The sequence below is a fragment of the Schistocerca serialis genome, chromosome 1 (assembly GCF_023864345.2).
Source record: "Schistocerca serialis cubense isolate TAMUIC-IGC-003099 chromosome 1, iqSchSeri2.2, whole genome shotgun sequence".
Classification (NCBI taxonomy): Eukaryota; Metazoa; Arthropoda; class Insecta; order Orthoptera; family Acrididae; genus Schistocerca; species Schistocerca serialis.
In genome coordinates this window covers 111,616,729-111,636,018 of record NC_064638.1, presented here as the reverse complement: position 1 = coordinate 111,636,018, position 19,290 = coordinate 111,616,729, and the positions used below count along the sequence as shown (strand labels likewise).

Sequence of the window (19,290 nt, the reverse complement as noted above, 5' to 3'; positions counted from 1 at the left end):
TTTTCACACGAAATGAAAGGTTGGAAATTTTGTCCTCAATTAATACAGTCTGAAACTTAGGTGAACAAGTATCACTGCCAAGCCCGTGCTAGTCTTAGCACAGTCACTCACAATCTCTTTCACTCACGTTAGCAAGTTTATGGTGTTACATTTCCCGAAAACGTAATAGCTACAAAAATACAGATTGTTTTTGACTGAGAATGCTCGCCAGATATTAAGTCCGTCGGTACCAAATGTAGTCACAGTTTTTAGCGACCGACCTGCTCAATACGCCACGCGGAATATATGTCTTTTTCTCGTCACAAAATTCACTTAAAATTCCGAAATTTCTACACGCCCATCGGAATAATTATGCCGTCACTTTACCACACTTTTGATGTATGAAACACTGCTAGATCGGGCAACTTATCGTTTCCATCGGAACTACTACTACACACGTCCGAACTGTTTCATGGCTAGGCTCCCACCCTTCTTTAGAATACTCCTCTACCAGCAGAGAAAGGCGCGCGAAGAATATTGCTTCATCATTGGTCAGTTTACTCAACAGCCAGTGGCAAAACAACATTCTCCCGCGTCAGTCCGCGCTTTTCATCAATAACCAATCGCAAAATAGTAAAGCTAACGACTGCACTTTTTCCCGACGTAATTATCTAATATGCTGAAGTTTTGTTTATGCATAAAGTTATTTACTATTCTTATTTATACCTGAATTAACTTTGCCTTTACCATAAACTCACTTTACAAATCTATTCTACAAAATCCCCTTTGTCCATATCCATACTTCTTCGAAATGTTCCCACACTAAATCCTACTACATAACTCGTTAAACAATTATCTTCATATTAACCTTAAACCACTCTCACGCATCATTCACACTGCTAAAACACATTTATAACATTTTACATACACAAAAAGACATAATAACACTTTATGAAAATACTAGAACAGTTTAAGAAAAACATTCCATTACTTTGGTGCACTCTAGTGGACACAATCGGAATTAAATCAGTCACCTATCCAATATTGTTCTCTATCGGCTGATACATAAACTACGTGCGCGTCCAGTCTCGCGTCACCATCTGTCACTATCCAACTCTGAGACACATCTCCCACTTAACCGCCTCCAAGGCAGGATCGTTATACGGCGCTACGCCTCAACATGAAACGCGGGAATAAAGCTTCTGACTCCAGCAGCCGTAAATGTTACGTATCATTAATTGACTTCATTTGGCAAAAGAGGTGATTCGGCGAGAGACATGCGGGTCTGCCGGTTTGCTAGGCCAGGAGCTGGCCTTCTCACGGCTTTCTACAGTGACTCACAGCGGCGAGGAGCCAAAAAGAAAGATAGGGAAGAGGTGTGTGAGTGTGTTGTGGCGCCGTTAATATTTATCGCATCCGCAGGCAGGCGCGGTCTCGGCCACGGCCTCTGAAAATAAATGTGGCGGCGGCGTCTGGTCGAATGTCGGACAGTGCAGGGTGGCATTACGCAACTGCCGAGGGCGCGATCCAACACTGCCTGGCTTCCATAGTGACAACGGTGGTGGCTGCAGCTGTAACGCAGCGTTACAACGCCGCTAGCGACGAGGTGTCGGAGCAGTACTTACCAGTAAACACCCACCACAGATTCTTTAAAGAATTCACAAGCGTAAAACGTCTCACAAACTGTGTGTCGTACAGTGATAAAATTTCGCAATAGGAGTACGTGCAGTATTACTAGGTCCCCTGGCCTAGCAGGCAGCGCGGTAAGGGGTGGGGGGGGGGGGGGGGGGGGGGCGGCCGCTCCTTTGCGGACGGAACATCGAGGCAGAGGAGGTGTAGTGTGGTGTAGTTCTACAGCTTAAGCCTTTACACAACCGCGTACCTCACAGATCTATTAAGATACAGCTAGCGAATCACCAAATACAGAGATATGTTAACAGGCAGAATACGGCGCTGCGGACTCTGTGGCATTCGCTTCAGAACTGTTCCAGAGATTCGGCAGGCAGCAGACCGCTCCACTCGCACCATCAACAGAACAGGCTCCGCTAATACAGGCTCCGGTATACTACGCCTTCCACATCGCTGGCAACGGGTCCTACACAACGCTGGTGATTACTTTAAAGGACAGTAACAGGTCCAAACATGTAACTCTTTTGTATCGGTTGTGAATAAATAGTTGTCACTATTTAAGATCCAACCCTCGTAAAATATTGAGCCACCGTATTAAGGTGCTTCGAATTTTACTGTTGTGTGTACCTGGACTCCAACCAGACTGTGAGCTATGGTGCGTCTCTCGCCGCTGTTTAAAGCTGAGTTCCATTCCCCTAGGTCCTTTACATTTTTTTGTTTTTAGAGAGCTAGCTCTGGTGTTCAGTGAAACGCACATTCTATCGTTTTCTAGCTCTGGTGGATGAAATGGCCGGCGAGATCTTAATAAATTGAATGCCAGATATCAAGCCATGTTTAAAGTGAAACCTCCGTCCCTGTTTATTAGATTTTCTGACATCTTTATTTCAACAGACTCCTTAATTATGCTGTCCCACGAACTTGGCATTTACAACACGATACTGGTCTCATGTATATTTCATTTCATTTATGCCGCTTAAGAAAACGCTAAATGCGGAGGGATGCGAACATATTTTACACCGTTGTGTACTACGTACAGCAGAGGAACAATTCGGGGACAACCGTAGTATAAGCATATCAGCGCTATGTCTCCGAGATCATTTGGGCTTCTCTATTTTTGTGGATTGTGACAGCAACCAACCTTTTTTCCTTGCCGCCCACTTTTTTTTTATCTCTGTTAGTAGTAAGTTTTTCTAATCGCTCTCCCGTTCTGCAGTGTTGGTGATTTATAAAGTAGGGAAGTAACGTTTTGTATTGTATTATATTGTATTGTACTAAACCGGGGACGTAGAAACTACGGAGAGGCTTCGTCCCGCCGTAGCCCTCATTGGTTCACAACCCCACAACAGGCCACAGCAGTCCACCCACCCCACCGCCGCCCCACACCGAACCCAGGGATATTCTGCGGTTCGGCCCCCAGTGGACCCCGCCGGGTCTCATACCAGACGAGTGTGACCCCAAATGTTTGCGTGGTAGAGTAATTATGGTGTACGCGTACGTGGAAAAGGTGTTTGCGCAGCAATCGCCGACCCAGTGTAATTGGGGCAGAATTAGGAAAACCAGCCCGCATTCGCCGAGGTAGATGGAAAAACGCCTTAAACCTTTAATGCATAGTGTAGCTGATCAGCTACAGACTTCATTTCTTCGATGTATCCTATACTGAGCAACATTTTGTAACAAATTCGTTATGTAGTTAAGTGTATACACTCCACTGCAGCTGCTAATAGTTCATACCGATCGTAAATGGCAGGATGTACTGAACCAGTTCGACGATCAGCTGTGTGGATGTACCGACGCGCGTGTGTTTTGGCGGAAAGTAGGGCCGTTTTTTTGTGTTTGTGCACTGATTTGTAGGTTTGAAAATTACTTTTTTATTTTGAAAACGCAAGTGGATACGGTGTGGACTGTTAATTCGAGTGTCTTTACGATAGATTTGAAATGAGGTCTGTTTTTGTGTTTGTAGCGATTATCAACAATAATGCTTTGTTAATTTAATTAAAAATTTTTTCAATATTTTTTTCGTAATGAAGGCACTATAAACTAAACGTGGTAATTTTTACAGCTTGAAATAAAAAATCATACATTTAAGAGTTAAAAAGCATCCACAGGCTGGCCGGCACACAGGACCTCGACACTAATCCGCCGGGCGGATTCGTGCCGGGGACCGGCACGCCTTCCCGCTCGGGAAGCAGCGCGTTTAAGACCGCAGCATGGAAGTAACTATACTATATTATTATATGTCTATGTCTGCGTGATTACTCTGCTATTCACAATAAAGTACCTGGCAGAGCGTTCAATGAACCACCTTCAAGCTGTCTCTCTACCGTTCCACCCTCGAACGGCGCGCGGGAAAAACGAGCACTTATATTTTTCTGTGCGAGCCCTGGTTTCTCATATTGTATCGTGATGATCATTTCTCCCTATGTAGGTGGGTGCCAACAGAATGTTTTCGCAATCAGAGGAGAAAATTGGTGATTGAAATTTCATGAGAAGATCCCGTCGCAACGAAAAACGCCTTTGTTTTAATGATTGCCACTCCAATTCACGTACATGTCTGCGACACTATCTCCCCTATTTCGCGATAATACGGTCGAGCTGCCCTTCTTTGTACTTTTTTGATGTCATCCGTCTGTCCCACCTGATGTGGATCCCACACCGCACAGCAATACTCCAGAATAGGGCGGACAGGCGTGGTGTAAGCAGTCTCTTTAGTAGACCTGTTGCACCTTCTAAGTGTTCTGCGAATGAATCGCAGTATTTGGTTTGCTCTACCCACAATATTATCTGTGTGATCGTTCCAATTTGCTTTAACTTGCTGTAGCTGTGCTTCATAAATTTTATAATTGTTTACCAAATATTCCATGTCAAAATTTTATGAAAACCTAATGAAAATATTTTTGAAACCGCTATCGCCTACCGCCCACCACGAGAGCTGGAAGATTATTTGAAACTGAATTTTTTTTCTGTTCTGTTTTGCAGCGATCGCGATGCACTTCTTCTTCCTGGCAGCGTTCTTCTGGCTGAACACGATGTGTATAAACATATGGTGGACGTTCAGGTGAGTCTCATTGTTTTTATATTTCTGTAACTGAGCAAACATGTTTATGTGCATTTTCCAGTACCAAGGAAAGTATGGAAGCACATAGTCGAAAATTTCCGTACATAAATTAGAGATTCTTTTTTTGTCTAGTCTACGATAAACACAACGAATCAACTCTCAAGCAGCTGACTCAAGATATGGAGAGATGTTTTGATATCTTAAGACTGGCAGTTATAAGGACATATAATGGACACATTTCACATGTCACCACACAGGATGGGCGCATTCAGCATGAACATGTTTCGTAGCCATCTTCACGAGTAATTCTGCCTCTGCATTGAAAAGTGTGAACTTCAAATCAGTAACGTCTTGATGTCTATTCTGAAGCAGATCACAGACTTTATCAGGATAGCAAATCCCAGTACGGAACAAAAGAAAATCTTGCAGAATTACCACAAGTCACTTCTGCGCTATCCCGACTTCATAAATTACGCTACTAGAGAATCCTGTTTATGGTTGCAGTTCTGTCAGTTACACACGTTGTTACTGAGATTCTAGATCAATTCGTTTAACGCTGTCTCCTGTGAAACTATGTCTGCAGTTTTTAACCTTTTCTCTCAAAAATGGACTTCAGATGCAGTCACGTAGCTAGATTGCGATATGATGTAATACCGCGCGGTACTCTCATCATTAACAGTAGCAACAAACATACTAATCAGCAATTCACACAGGAACGAAACTTGTCCCCATCTACTGTCCTACACTGCTGCGTTCCCATTCGATGCTCAGTAGATGCCTTGGGAGTTGTCTAATGTCTCAAGCAGTATTTGTTAATAAATATTTGTCAGACAGTATTGAATTAATGCCATTCTACGTAAATATAGCAGTGGAGGGTCAAAAACAGAGGAAAATTGCAAAACGCCTTTTTTTAACGAGTAACGCTAATGTGTCGAGGGCAGCACTTTTACTTAAACCTACTGAATATCTGAAGGGAAGAAGAAAGTTTTGAAACCTGAGATTTTATAGCCAGACAAGTGCCAATCTCTCCTGGTTGTGGTTGGACTTAGTCATTTATGTCATGGTATCGTCCAGAGATCACAGTGCGACAGCAATGTAGGCAGCGCGTGCCCCCTACCACAGACGTTAGAAAATTTTCGCAATGCGCAACGACGTATAGGAGGCGCTTCTGAAGACCTCGCCACCCGTCTCAGTACACCAGTGACCTTCCACTGGAAGTCAGTGTATAATGAAGAGCCAAAACATTATGACCACCTGCTTGATAGTTTGTTTGTCCGTCTTTGGAATGAAATACATTACTGATTCTGCGTATCAGGGATCCGACAGCTCGTCGGTAGGTGTCTGAAGGTACGTAGCATTAAATATCTACACACAGGTCATGCAATTCGCGTAAATAACGGGCCGATGATTTGCGTACGCGACCCAGAGAATTTGGTCGTCGACAGACCAGCGTGAGTTCACTATAATGCTCCTCAAACCACTTCCGGCTCCGAGACACGAACAATTATATCGCTGAAAGATGACATGGTCATCGGGGAAGACATCAGTCATGAAGGGATACAGGTGGTTCGCAACTGTCAGCGTGTCTTCGATTACTACCACACATCACATGGAAGCGCGTGGCGTGCTGCACGTCTCGACCCGTCGTTCACCTCAATGACGACGTTTTTGGAGACGACCATCGACTTAGTATAGCAAAAATGTGATTCGCTCGTAGTGCCGACACGTTTTCTTTGATCGACGGTCGAATCCCGATGATCCCATGTCCGCTGCAATCGTAACTGACGATGTCGTTGGGTCAACATATGAACACGTAGGGGTGATCTGCTTCGGAGCTCCATGTTTAACAATGTACGATGAACGGTGTGGCTCTGAAACACTTTTGCGTGGACCAGCATTGTGCCCTTTCGGCAGCGATGCCATAAATCACCATCTATCCTCCTTTACAGAGCAGACAATCCGCCGAACCACACATTCAGCGCCTAATAGTAGTTTCACTGATCTCATACCTTTCCGTAGATGCTCACTACAGTAGTACATGAACATTCGACCAGTTTCTCTGTTTCTGAGATACTCGTTCACAGACTCTGCTTAATAACAATCTGCCCTTTGTCAAAGTCGCTTATCTCAGTGGATATCCCCATTTGCAGACCATATCTTCGGGAGAGTGATCCTCCATCTGTGTCTGCTCTGCTTACATACAGGGTGCCCCACTCAAATCTATCTGATTTCAAAGACCCAAGGAAAAATACCACGGTAGATACGACAATGAAAAATGCACCACATTGTTGAGCATCACAAAGAATTTATTTATTTATCATCAGTACACCTCTACATGTGAACCATTTATAGCACGAAGATTATCGAGTCTACATTAAATTTCTTGCCAAGTTCTTTGTAACATTTCCTCTGTTATTGTTGCAATCACATTAGTGATACAATGTCGCAACGTAGGAATATCGTCAACTTTGGTCACATACACGTGGTCCTTCACGAATCCCCACATGAAGAAATATAGCAGTGTAATATCGGGTGAACGTGGTGACCAGGCAATGGGTCCTCCGCGTCTGATCCAACGATTGGGAAATTTCCTATCCAGGAACTTGCTAACAGCCGTTGACCAATGTGGCGGAGTTCCATCTTGTTGAAAAATGGTGTTGGTTTGTAAGTCTTGTATCTGAGGGTACACAAACTGCTCCAACATATCCAGATACAATGACCCATTCACTGTTTGTTCCGCAAAGGAGAACAGTCCAACAATCCTGTCGTGCATTAGCCCGCACCAGACGTTTAGTTTAGGGCTATCACGAACATGTTCAATGACAACTTGCGGAATTTGCGAACCACAGATCCGAATATTATGCCTATTAACCCTTCCTGAAAGATGAAAGGTTGCCTTATCTGAGAATAAACAACTTTCGAGGAAGCTGGCATCCATATCAATACGCAGCAGCATTTCCGCAGCAAATTGTTGTCGGCGTGGTTTATCGTTTGGCGTCAGATGTTGCAGAATTTTCACTTTGTAAGCACATGTCGAAGCTGCTGGTGAACTACACGATGCAATGTTGATCGAGATACACCAAGTTGCCTAATTGCTTGACGAATTGACTTACGTGGGCTTCTGAGAAACGTTTGTCTGATGTCCTCCGCTGTCTCTTCTGAAACTCAGTAACATGCACCACCAGAATGTTTCAGAACACTTACTGTTGCCAGAAACTTCCTATACCATTCCTCAATTGTTTTCACATCAGGTTGATCACATTCGTATACACAACGATAATTTCTTTGCACAGTAATTGGCGATTTTGTTCCTGCAAACCACACTACTGCTTGCGCGCGCTGCTTTTGAGTCGCCATTTTCACTTCATGCGACCATGCTGCACTCTGGCGACGGTACTTGGCACTTCTGACGCGGGAATATAAATTCTTTGAGATGTTCTACAATTTGGTGCATTTTTCACTGTCGTATCTACTGTGGTTTTTCTCTCCTGGGTCCTCGAAATTAGGAGGTTTGAGTGGGACATCCTGTACTTTTGTTTCCGCTTCACTTGCCTGCAACGTCACGAGGCGGCATCCGACGTGACTGTGGGCAGTGGTCATAATGTTAGTATAGACACATGTCTATACTAGTTTCTTTGGGACTTCAGTGTATGTGTATGGACTGAAGCGGCGAGTGACAGTTTGTACCAATGCCGGGAATCGAACTCGGGTCTCCCACGTACTAGGCAACTGCGTTAACCACACTTGCCACAGCGGGTCACACAACTGCACACTTGGTACGCCTCCCTCCTCGATTCAAATTGTCGCTTCCGTTCCAGACCAGTTTTTTTTTTTTTTTTTAATTCCTCCGTCCACGCGAATAGTGTTGCCTAGGCTCGCCATGTTCTGGAATAGCACATCACCATCGAACGTAACTAGGAGATGCAGCATGAAACGTAGGAGCATCTTTCAAATAACTTCCGGGAATTCAGCCAGGTGACACTTTCAGGGACCGGCGATATTTCGGCGGGAGAACACCCCGCCATTTTCTCTCTTCACTCGCGTTCCTCTGTCTGATTCGTTGCGGTTAATTGAGGCCAGGTTTGGTGCTGAATTAACTAATCTCTTTCGGCATGTGTTGACATCCACTTACTTTTTATTTAATGACCAGTATTACGAGCACACAGATGGAGATGCGATGGGTAGTCCGTTGCCTCCTGTCATCGCAAATTTGTTTATGGAAGACTTCGAGGAACGTGCATTGGAGTCGGCGCCTTTGAAACTCGCCTGTTTCTTTAGATATGTTTACAATACGTTTGTTGTTTGGCCTCATGGTAGGGAGAATTTGAATGCCTTCCTAGAACATCTGAACTCGATCCACCCGAACATTTGTTTTACGATGGAGGTGGAAGAGGATGGTTCCCTTCCCTTTCTTGACGTGTTGGTTAGGAGGAAGGATGATGGATCATTGGGACATGTAGTCTACAGGGAACGTATTCACACCGACTTGTACTTACAGGCTAATAGTTGTCACCATCCAGCTCAGTGTGAAGGGGTACTTTGTACCTTGGTACACAGGGTACATGCCGTTTCCGACGCTGAGACTTTGACAACTGAGCTGTCCCATCTTGAAGTTGCGTTTCGTCAAAATGGTTATAGTGATAGATTGAACGTGCGTTGCGCTTTCGACCAACTGTACATCGGGTGACTGATGATAATTCTGAGTCAACACCTAAGTGTACTGCATTTTTGCCTTACGTAGGAAACACATCCGACAATATCGTTCGTATTTTGCGGAAATACGATGTGAAATGTGTTTTCCGAACTCCATCTAAAATTAGAGCACTTTTGAGTTCCGTTAAGGACGATCTTGGACTGTGTAAGGCGGGTGTATATAGTATTCCTTGTAGCTGCGGCATGGCATATATTGGTCAAACTATCAGGACCGTGGAGGGCCGATGTACTGAGCATAAACGGCACACACCATTACAGCAGCGAAGCAGATCTGCTATTGCCGAACATTGCTTGGATACTGGTCACCCCATGTTATATAACAACACCGAGATATTGGCATGCACGTCCAGCTATTGGGACAGTGTTATTAAGGAGGCAGTTGAGATTAAATTAGCGAGCAACCTCGTTAACATGGATGGAGGTTTCTGTTTAAACTCTGTTTGGAATCCGGCTCTCTTCCTTGTCCAAAAACAGAGGGGCAGAGTCAATACTACCTGCGAATCCATAGTCTCACTGTGGATAGCTCATCTTTGGTGGCACTAGTGTTCAGTGTGTGTGTTACTTTCCTGCGTAAGTCCGAGAACCGAGGTTTTAAATTTGCACGTACGTCGCTTATCCGTTGCAGTTTGCCTTGAAAATGGCGGGGTGTTCTCCCGCCGAAATATCGGCGGTCGCTGAAATTGTCACCCGGCTGAATTCCCGGAAGTTATTTGAAAGTTGTATACGCCAGGAGAAACTCAGGTCTCACTAGGAGCATCTACTTACACTTTACTGGTGCTCCATTTCCGCAGCTTGTCTTATGAATCATTGGCCCCGAAAGCCATCCAAGCATCCTGGCCCGTCAGTTCGAAGTTCCCCTTCCCTAGAACGCGGCCAGGAAATGAGATACCATGACAGCCGTCGCCAACTATGGTGTGCGACAACATTCGACTACGGAGACGGATGGAAGTAGAGGGCGACTGGCTTAAGCGTTGCAGGTGCCAGATTTACGCTGGCGTCCATCGGCAGAGCGGTCACGGTGACATGGGGGCTTTGTCGCCGCTAGCAGGGTGGTGGACTGGCGGCCAGCGCGAAGCTGCCGTAAAAGCGAGCCCAATTACGGCAATTGAATGCCGCCAAAAGGAGCATTCATTTGATTCAGGGCTGGGAGCCGGCGCCCCTGGGCGCGTCACGTCGGCCGCCGCATTCAGCGGGGCTCAAAGCGGCCCGGCCCGCATCTCCCGTCTACACAGCCGGCCGCCTAGTCGCACACGTGTGCTCCCACCGCGTCGCAGCTCGGCTCGCATCAGCTCCTCCAGACGTGGGCAGGCACGCCGACCGAGCGGGTCGCTCACACACGTGCCTAGTTCCGCTTCTACTGCGCTGAGAGCTAAGCTGCGATATTTGCTTCTCCCCTCTTTCCTTTGTGTGCGCTTTAATCTTCCTCGCCACTGCAAACTTAAACGCAGCCAAAACCTCTCACAAGGATACGGCACGACCGTGGGGTCGGGGATTTGTCCGAAAGTTTGTGTGGTGAAAGAGTACCCCTAACACCTCATGTGGTTAAAATATTAGGACGCACTATCCGGAAAATGCCGGGAAAAATCGATCCAAAGTTTCTTCGGTGTCTTATGAGCAGACAATGTTAGTCCATGGCCGAGCCGCCGTCTGGCCTAGGTGGTTAGGGCTCCTACTCTTAGGCCAGATGTCTCGGGTTCGATTCCTACTCCAGCACCTTTTTTTCATCTGTTTCATTTTCTTTTGTTATTCCACCAATTATTCAAAATGGTTCAAATGGCTCTGAGCACTATGGGACTCAACTGCTGTGGTCATCAGTCCCCTAGAACTTAGAATTAATTAAACGTAACTAACCTAAGGACATCACACACATCCATGCCCGAGGCAGGATTCGAACCTGCGACCGTAGCAGCAGCGCGGCTCCGGACTGGAGCGCCTAGAACCGCACGACCACCGCGGCCGGCACCAATTATTCAAAAAGTTTCTCAAACCTATATTATTTTAAAACAGTATTTTAGCTCAAGAACGTAAAGTTTTTCATTCACTGAAAAATATTCGTGTTCGTTGTTCTATTTCGTTTTATGGGCTTTCAAGGTTTAAAGGGGCTTTGTAAGGGTCCCCTTCGGATTATAACGGTCATCTGCGCATAGGACAGTGCGCGAGCCGTGAGAAGTAAATGGCAGTTTGTTTTTCGATTTCGTCGTGAACAGACGTGCCTGTTTCAAATTTCAACGTATTATTCCGATCCGAGGTTCAACATGTCGATTGAAGAAGTTACTGGCTCCTCTGGAACAGGAGAAGAAATTCCTGAAGAATCTATTCATAGTGATATACGAGGGCAGTTCAATAAGTAATGCAACACATTTTTTTTCTGAAACAGGGGTTGTTTTATTCAGCATTGAAATACACCAGGTTATTCCCCAATCTTTTAGCTACACAACACTATTTTTCAACGTAATCTCCATTCAATGCTACGGCCTTACGCCACCTTGAAATGAGGGCCTGTATGCCTGCACGGTGCCATTCCACTGGTCGATGTCGGAGCCAACGTCGTACTGCATCAATAACTTCTTCATTATCTGCGTAGTGCCTCCCACGGATTGCGTCCTTCATTGGGCCAAACATATGAAAATCCGATGGTGCGAGATCGGGGCTGTAGGGTGCATGAGGAAGAACAGTCCACTGAAGTTTTGTGAGCTCCTCTCGGGTGCGAAGACTTGTGTGAGGTCTTGCGTTGTCATGAAGAAGGAGAAGTTCGTTCAGATTTTTGTGCCTACGAACACGCTGAAGTCGTTTCTTCAATTTCTGAAGAGTAGCACAATACACTTCAGAGTTGATCGTTTGACCATGGGGAAGGACATCGAACAGAATAACCCCTTCAGCGTCCCAGAAGACTGTAACCATGACTTTACCGGCTGAGGTTATGGCTTTAAACTTTTTCTTGGTAGGGGAGTGGGTGTGGCGCCACTCCATTGATTGCCGTTTTGTTTCAGGTTCGAAGTGATGAACCCATGTTTCATCGCCTGTAACAATCTTTGACAAGAAATTGTCACCCTCAGCCAAATGACGAGCAAGCAATTCCGCACAGATGGTTCTCCTTTGCTCTTTATGGTGTTCGGTTAGACAACGAGGGACCCAGCGGGAACAAACCTTTGAATATCCCAACTGGTGAACAATTGTGACAGCACTACCAACAGAGATGTCAAGTTGAGCACTGAGTTGTTTGATGGTGATCCGTCGATCATCTCGAACGAGTGTGTTCGCACGCTCCGCCATTGCAGGAGTCACAGCTGTGCACGGCCGGCCCGCACGCGGGAGATCAGACAGTCTTGCTTGACCTTGTGGCGATGATGACACACGCTTTGCCCAACGACTCACCGTGCTTTTGTCCACTGCCAGATCACCGTAGACATTCTGCAAGCGCCTATGAACATCTGAGATGCCCTGGTTTTCCGCCAAAAGAAACTCGATCACTGCCCGTTGTTTGCAACGCACATCCGTTACAGACGCCATTTTAACAGCTCCGTACAGCGCTGCCACCTGTCGGAAGTCAATGAAACTATACGAGACGAAGCGGGAATGTTTGAAAATATTCCACAAGAAATTTCCGGTTTTTTCAACCAAAATTGGCTGAGAAAAAAAATGTGTTGCATTACTTATTGAACTGCCCTCGTATATAAATTACGATTGAAGGACGCAGTGGTGTATTATGAAAAGCTGTTGATCGAAAATAATTTAATTGCTCGACATCTTAGGAAGAAATCTCTCACGATGCTATGTTGTTGTTTATAATTATGATATGTGTAAAAATTTAATGTTTCCCAATCGACTTTGTTATTCTGATTAAAAACCCAATGTCTCTCCTCATATACTTTATAATGAAGAATGGAAAACCCACCGCCATGAATTGTGTTGTTCGACAAAAACAAAATAAATTTTATTCAATAATGTAACTAATTTGTTAAAGATAATGTAGGTTTGGGAAACTTTCTGAGTAATTGGCGGAATAACAAAATAAAATGAAACAGAAGAAAAAAAAGTGTCCGAGGAGGAATCAAACCCGAGATATCTGGCGTAAGAGTCCGAGCCCTAACCACCTAGGCCAGACGGCGGCTCGGCAATGAACTAACACTGTATACTCATAAGACACCTAAGAAACTTTGGATCGATTTTTTCCGAGATTTTCCGCGTAGTACGTCCTAATATTTTAACCACGTGAGGTGTTAGGGGTCCTCTTTCAGCAAACAAAATTTCGAACAAATCCCCAACCCCACGGTTGTGCCGTCTCCTTGTCAGACAGACAGAAGCTAAACGATGTCAAAGTTAGCGTAAGGAGGGCTATGCGTGAAGCGTTCAGTGAATTCGAAAGTAAAATTCTATGTACCGACTTCCTAGGAAATTCTGGTCTTACGTTAAATCAGTAAGTGGATCGAAACAGCATATCCAGCCACTCTGGGATGATAGTAGCATTGAAACAGAGGATGACACTCGCAAAGTTGAAATACTAAACACCTTTCTCCAAAGCTGTTTCACAGAGAAAGACCGTACTGCAGTTCCTTCTCTAAATCCTCGCGTGAACGAAAAAACGGCTGAGATCCAAATACGTAACCAAGGAATAGAAAAGCAACTGAAATCACTCTCAGCGGAAAGTCCACTGGACCTGACGGGATACCAATTCGATTCTACACGGAGTACGCGAAAGAACTTGCCCCCCCCCCCCCAACAGCCGTGTACCGCAAGTCTCTACAGGAACGGAAGGTTCCAAATGATTGGAAAAGAGCATAGGTAGTTCCAGTTTTCAAGAAGGGTCGTCGACCAGATGCGCAAAACTACAGTATAGGCCTATATCTCTGACGTCGATCTGTTGTAGAATGTTAGAACATGTTTTTTGCTCGCGTATCATGTCATTTCTGGAAACCCAGAATCTACTCTGTAGGAATCAACATGGATTTCGGAAACAGCGATCGTGTGAGACCCAACTCGCTTTATTTGTTCATGAGACCCAGAAAATATTACATACAGGCTCCCAGGTAGATGCCATTTTCCTTGACTTCCGGAAGGCGTTCGATACAGTTCCGCACTGTCGCCTGATAAACAAAGTAAGAGCCTACGGAATATCAGACCAGCTGTGTGGCTGGATTGAAGAGTTTTTAGCAAACAGAACACAGCATGGTGTCTACAGACGTTAAAGTAAGATCTGGTGTGCCACAGGGGAAAGTTATGGGACCATTGCTTTTCACAATATATATAAATGACCTAGTAGATAGTGTCGGAAGTTCCATGCGGCTTTTCGCGGATGATACTGTAGTATACAGAGAAGTTGCAGCATTAGAAAATTGCAGCGAAATGCAGGAAGATCTGCAGCGGATAGGCACTTGGTGCAGGGAGTGGCAACTGACCCTTAGCATAGACAAATGTAATGTATTGCGAATACATAGAAAGAAGGATCCTTTGTTGTATGATTATATGATAGCGGAACAAACACTTTTAGCAGTTACTTCTGTAAATTATCTGGGAGTATGCCTACGGAACGATTTGAAGTGTAATGATTATATAAAATTAATTGTTGGTAAGGCGGGTACCAGGTTGAGATTCATTGGGAGAGTCCTTAGAAAATGTAGTCCATCAACAAAGGAGGTGGCTTCAAAACACTCGTTCGACCTATACTTGAGTATTGCTCATCAGTGTGGGATCCGTACCAGGTCGGGTTGACTGAGGAGATAGAGAAGATCGAAAGAAAAGCGGTGCGTTTCGTCACAGGGTTATTTGGTAAGCGTGATAGTGTTACGGAGATGTTTAGCAAACTCAAGTGGCAGACTCTGCAAGAGAGGCGCTCTGCATCGCGGTGTAGCTTGCTGTCCAGCTTTCGAGAGGGTGCGTTTCTGGATGAGGTATCGAATATATTGCTTCCCCCTACTTATACCTCCCGAGGAGATCACGAATGTGAAATTGGAGAGATTCGAGCGCGCACGGAGGCTTTCCGGCAGTCGTTCTTCCCGCGAACCAAATGCGACTGGAACAGAAGTGCCCTCCGCCACACAGTCGGGTGGCTTGCGTAGTATAAATGTAGATGTAGAAATGTAGATCTAGAAATGTAGATGTGGATGAAGTCATCGGGATAGGGACACTGGTTCAATTAAACAATGACGTACAGGCGTGAGGGCGGAGGGAGGGGGGGGGGACAAATAATTATAATACGTGAACATAGAAAACTGAAGTACATAGTTTTAGGGTTTCATACGTAAGTGGGTAAAAATGGAACCTTTGTACACTGAACCGCCAAAGAAATTGGAAAAGGCGTGGCGTATTCAAATACAGAGATATGTAAACAGGAACAATACGGCGCTGCGGTCGGCAACGCCTATGTGGGACAAGTGTCTGGCGCAGTTGTTAGATCGGTTACTGCTGCTACAATAGCAGCTTATCAAGATTAAAGTGAGTTTGAACGTGGTGTTATAGTCGGCGCAAGAGCTATGGGACACAACATCTCCGAGGTAGCGATGAAGCGGGCATCTCCCCGTGCGACCATTTCACGAGTATGTCGTGAAAATCAGGAATCCGGTAAAGCATCAAATCTCCCACATGGCTGCGGCCGGAAAAAGATCCTGCAAGAACGGAACCAACGACGACTAAAGAGAATCGTTCAACGTGGCAGACGTACAACCCTTCCGCAAATTGCTGCAGATTTCAATGCTGGGCCATCAACAAGTGTCAGTGTACGAACCATTCAACGAAAACATCGTCGATATGGGCTTCAGGAGCCGAAGGCCCACTCGTGTGCCCTTGATGACTGCACGGCACAAGGCATTACGCCTCGCCTGGGCCCGTCAACACCGTCATTGGACTGTTAGTATTTATTTTATATATTTCATTATTAAAATCCTAGGCGCAACGGGCGCTTTAAAAGTAGGCTGTTTAGAAATTATATTGAGAGGGAGGGGAGGGGGAGTGGAGCAGAAAGTAACAAATTGTGGCACTCCACCCCTCCCCACACTCCCTCTCACACCTTCCTTCCCTCGACCGGACCTAATACGTGGATTCGGGCTCGTTTCTAATGTCCGCGTCGTATTTGTTTATAAATGCATATTCTTTGTAAGAACATGCTCCAGATGCACTAGTGCGGAGGTAACCGGCGCAGTGACATTTTTGTGTGTGGGATTCTCTTCGCCCAGACACGCCAGAGTGGCGAGGCAAGCCGCAGGTATGCACAGTCATGAAAGCTGCCAGACGGACAGAGGCGCGCGTCTCTGGCTCTTTTTTATTCTTTCTTTCCTTTTTCCTTTTCGCTCGTTCGCCTCCTTTCTCTCGGTGCGCCGGCCGGCGCAGTCCCGACTATTAACCCTGCTCGGGACTGGCGTTTCTCCTCTCCCCTCGTGAGTGGGACAGCCAGATGTTCCGTCATGGAAGTGCGTGTGTGTGTGTGTCTTTGTGTGTGGGAGGAGGGGCAGAGAATCATACGCGACGGGCAGATACAGGCGTCGCCCGCCCCAGGCGAAAGAAAGGACATCCTGGTGTGCCGCGGCTGTGGTCGTAACTGCAGACGGGGTGGGAGACTGAGAACCTTTCTCCGGCTCGACTCTCCTCGCCTATATCCGGGTACGTGGAACGAAACGACTGCCCGCCTAATTAGAGACGGCCGCCATTAAGACTGAGGCCGGCCACTTCCGCGGAGCTGCGCTGGTTACCCCTGTTCCAGGCCGCTTGCCTGCCTTTATCCCTGAGCGTGACCGCCGCCAGCGCGTTGTAGCTCGTGTGCGGGCACCGACGTAACTTACGCCTGCCGCCTCCGTGATACGCTTCTAGGCGCCAAGTCGTTACTGCTCTACGGTTAGGTTTGTGCTGGATATGTCTCAAATGACGCACATGGCGGAGATACACAAAGTCCTGAATACCGTTCCAGCCCCTATATCGCAAACAAACAGCTCGTTATAAGAACGTAGGCTTCCGCGGCCGGAGTCATAGTGATTAAAATTCTTCTGGATATTATGCCGCATCATTGCTAAAAACTAACAACAATAATAAAGTAAAACCGACGTTTAGGCCGAATTGCAACGGCCTTCCTCAGGCCACGACTGGTTTTACATGGGGATAGGTGCTTCTATTTATTACAGACTATCGATGTCTGCCGTCACTGTTGTAAAGCTTTCAATTGGCCCTCTAATATGATTGGCTAGTCATGACGTAATGGAAGGAAAGAGGCTATTCGTGGATGTCCATGTCGTCAACGATTGGTAGCTGTCAGCCAATCGGCGTTCGGCTTATGGTCGGCAAGTTTTCCTCCTGGTGTGCGCGGAAGTGGACTTGAAACGTCCCCTTTGAACAATTATACATGACTGTGCTTAACTGACACACAATATTTTGTTAGCGCAACGCAATCTGACTTTCAATAATCCCTACAAAAGAATGGGCCCTGACTAACAGTAAACTATACCTTTCACAAATCACTTACCTCACAAAAATCTTCGCTACTCAAGCTACTGCAATACAGCGAGCGCCACTACTGCCAGCTAAATAAAAGATTCAAACTACTGAAGGCACTAACTACTGATAGGGATAGTTAGCAAATGAAAGATATTAATAGAGAACAAACAATGTATTTACCTTGATATCATCATATATAAATATAGCAGTTCATGACAAATTTCAAAACTCCGCCATCTCTCTCCCCACATCCAGCACTGCTGGCGGCTCACCTCCAACTGCGCAACGCTACGCGCTGTTCGCAGCCAGCTGCCTAACACTACAATGGCGAGTATTACAACAATGCAAAGCAGCCACAGACTGCCTGTGATTTTCATACAGAGGTGGCGTTACCAATAAGAAAACCTAAACAGCCTACTTACAGACTGACAGTCGCTCTACAGCTATTTGTACAGATACGCCCGTGTCCCGTGTAGCTTCTGCCCCGCGACCGCTCGCGGCCCGTTGGACTGGGATGGCCGGCAGCCAGGCCGCCGGGAGTTTGTAGCCCTCTTCTCTGTTGATGTTGTCAGGCTGTTTAATAATTTCGATCGCCTCCCGTATTTTGCGTTCTCCCATCCACGATTGTTTCGCCAGTACTCGGGCTTCCTGGAACCTGATAGCTTGTCCACAGTCACGGTGGTGTTCCGCTATCGCCGATTTATTATGTTGTTGTGGTCCTACATAGCGTTCGTGTTCTGCTATTCGTAAGCTGACAGGTCTCCCTGTTTCTCCTATGTAGGCAGCTCCGCACTCACACCGTTATTTAAGATTGTTGACTACATCTTTGGTGTCCGCAGCTCGTGGTCGTGCGGTAGCGTTCTCGCTTCCCACGCCCGGGTTCCCGGGTTCGATTCCCGGCGGGGTCAGGGATTTTCTCTGCCTCGTGATGACTGGGTGTTGTGTGCTGTCCTTAGGTTAGTTAGGTTTAAATAGTTCTAAGTTCTAGGGGACTGATGACCACAGATGTTAAGTCCGATAGTGCTCAGAGCCATTTGAACCAATTTACATCTTTGGTGGAACCCATCATTTCGTGGATCCTGTTGATGCTTCGAAAAATCGGTTTGAAAGCTCGTCGGCGGAGGACGTTGCCTAGCCGTTCACTGACGCCTTTTACATATGGTAAGTGTACCAGTGGAAGCGTCTCTTCTTTGCCTTCTTCTCGTGTTCTGCTCCCTTTGGTTTTAGCTACCTTTCTGATGATGTTGCCATCATAGCCGTTGGCACGAAACGTGTGTTGTAGCTCCTTTAATTCTTCTTTGATGTTATTTTCATTGCTTATCCAGTAGGCTCGGGCAGTTAACGTATGCAGAACAGAATACTTTTGAGGTGGGTGGTGTCGGCTCTCTGCGTGAAGGTACAGATTAGTGTGCGTTGGTTTCCGGTACACTTTGTGTCCCAGTTTACCTTCGGCAGCTATGTATACCTCCACATCCAGAAATGGCAAGGTACCATTG

General features: G+C 46.0%; 1 protein-coding gene across 1 annotated transcript in view; it reads left to right on the top strand.

Annotated features, from left to right (window-relative positions):
• LOC126462869 (probable G-protein coupled receptor Mth-like 1) overlaps positions 1-19,290 on the top strand; it is a 563,028-nt gene that overhangs the window by 480,362 nt on the left and 63,376 nt on the right. Inside the window, exon 3 of the mRNA XM_050096106.1 lies at positions 4,585-4,663. Coding sequence (XP_049952063.1) covers positions 4,585-4,663 — 79 coding nt within the window. The remainder of the gene's footprint in view (positions 1-4,584; positions 4,664-19,290) is intronic.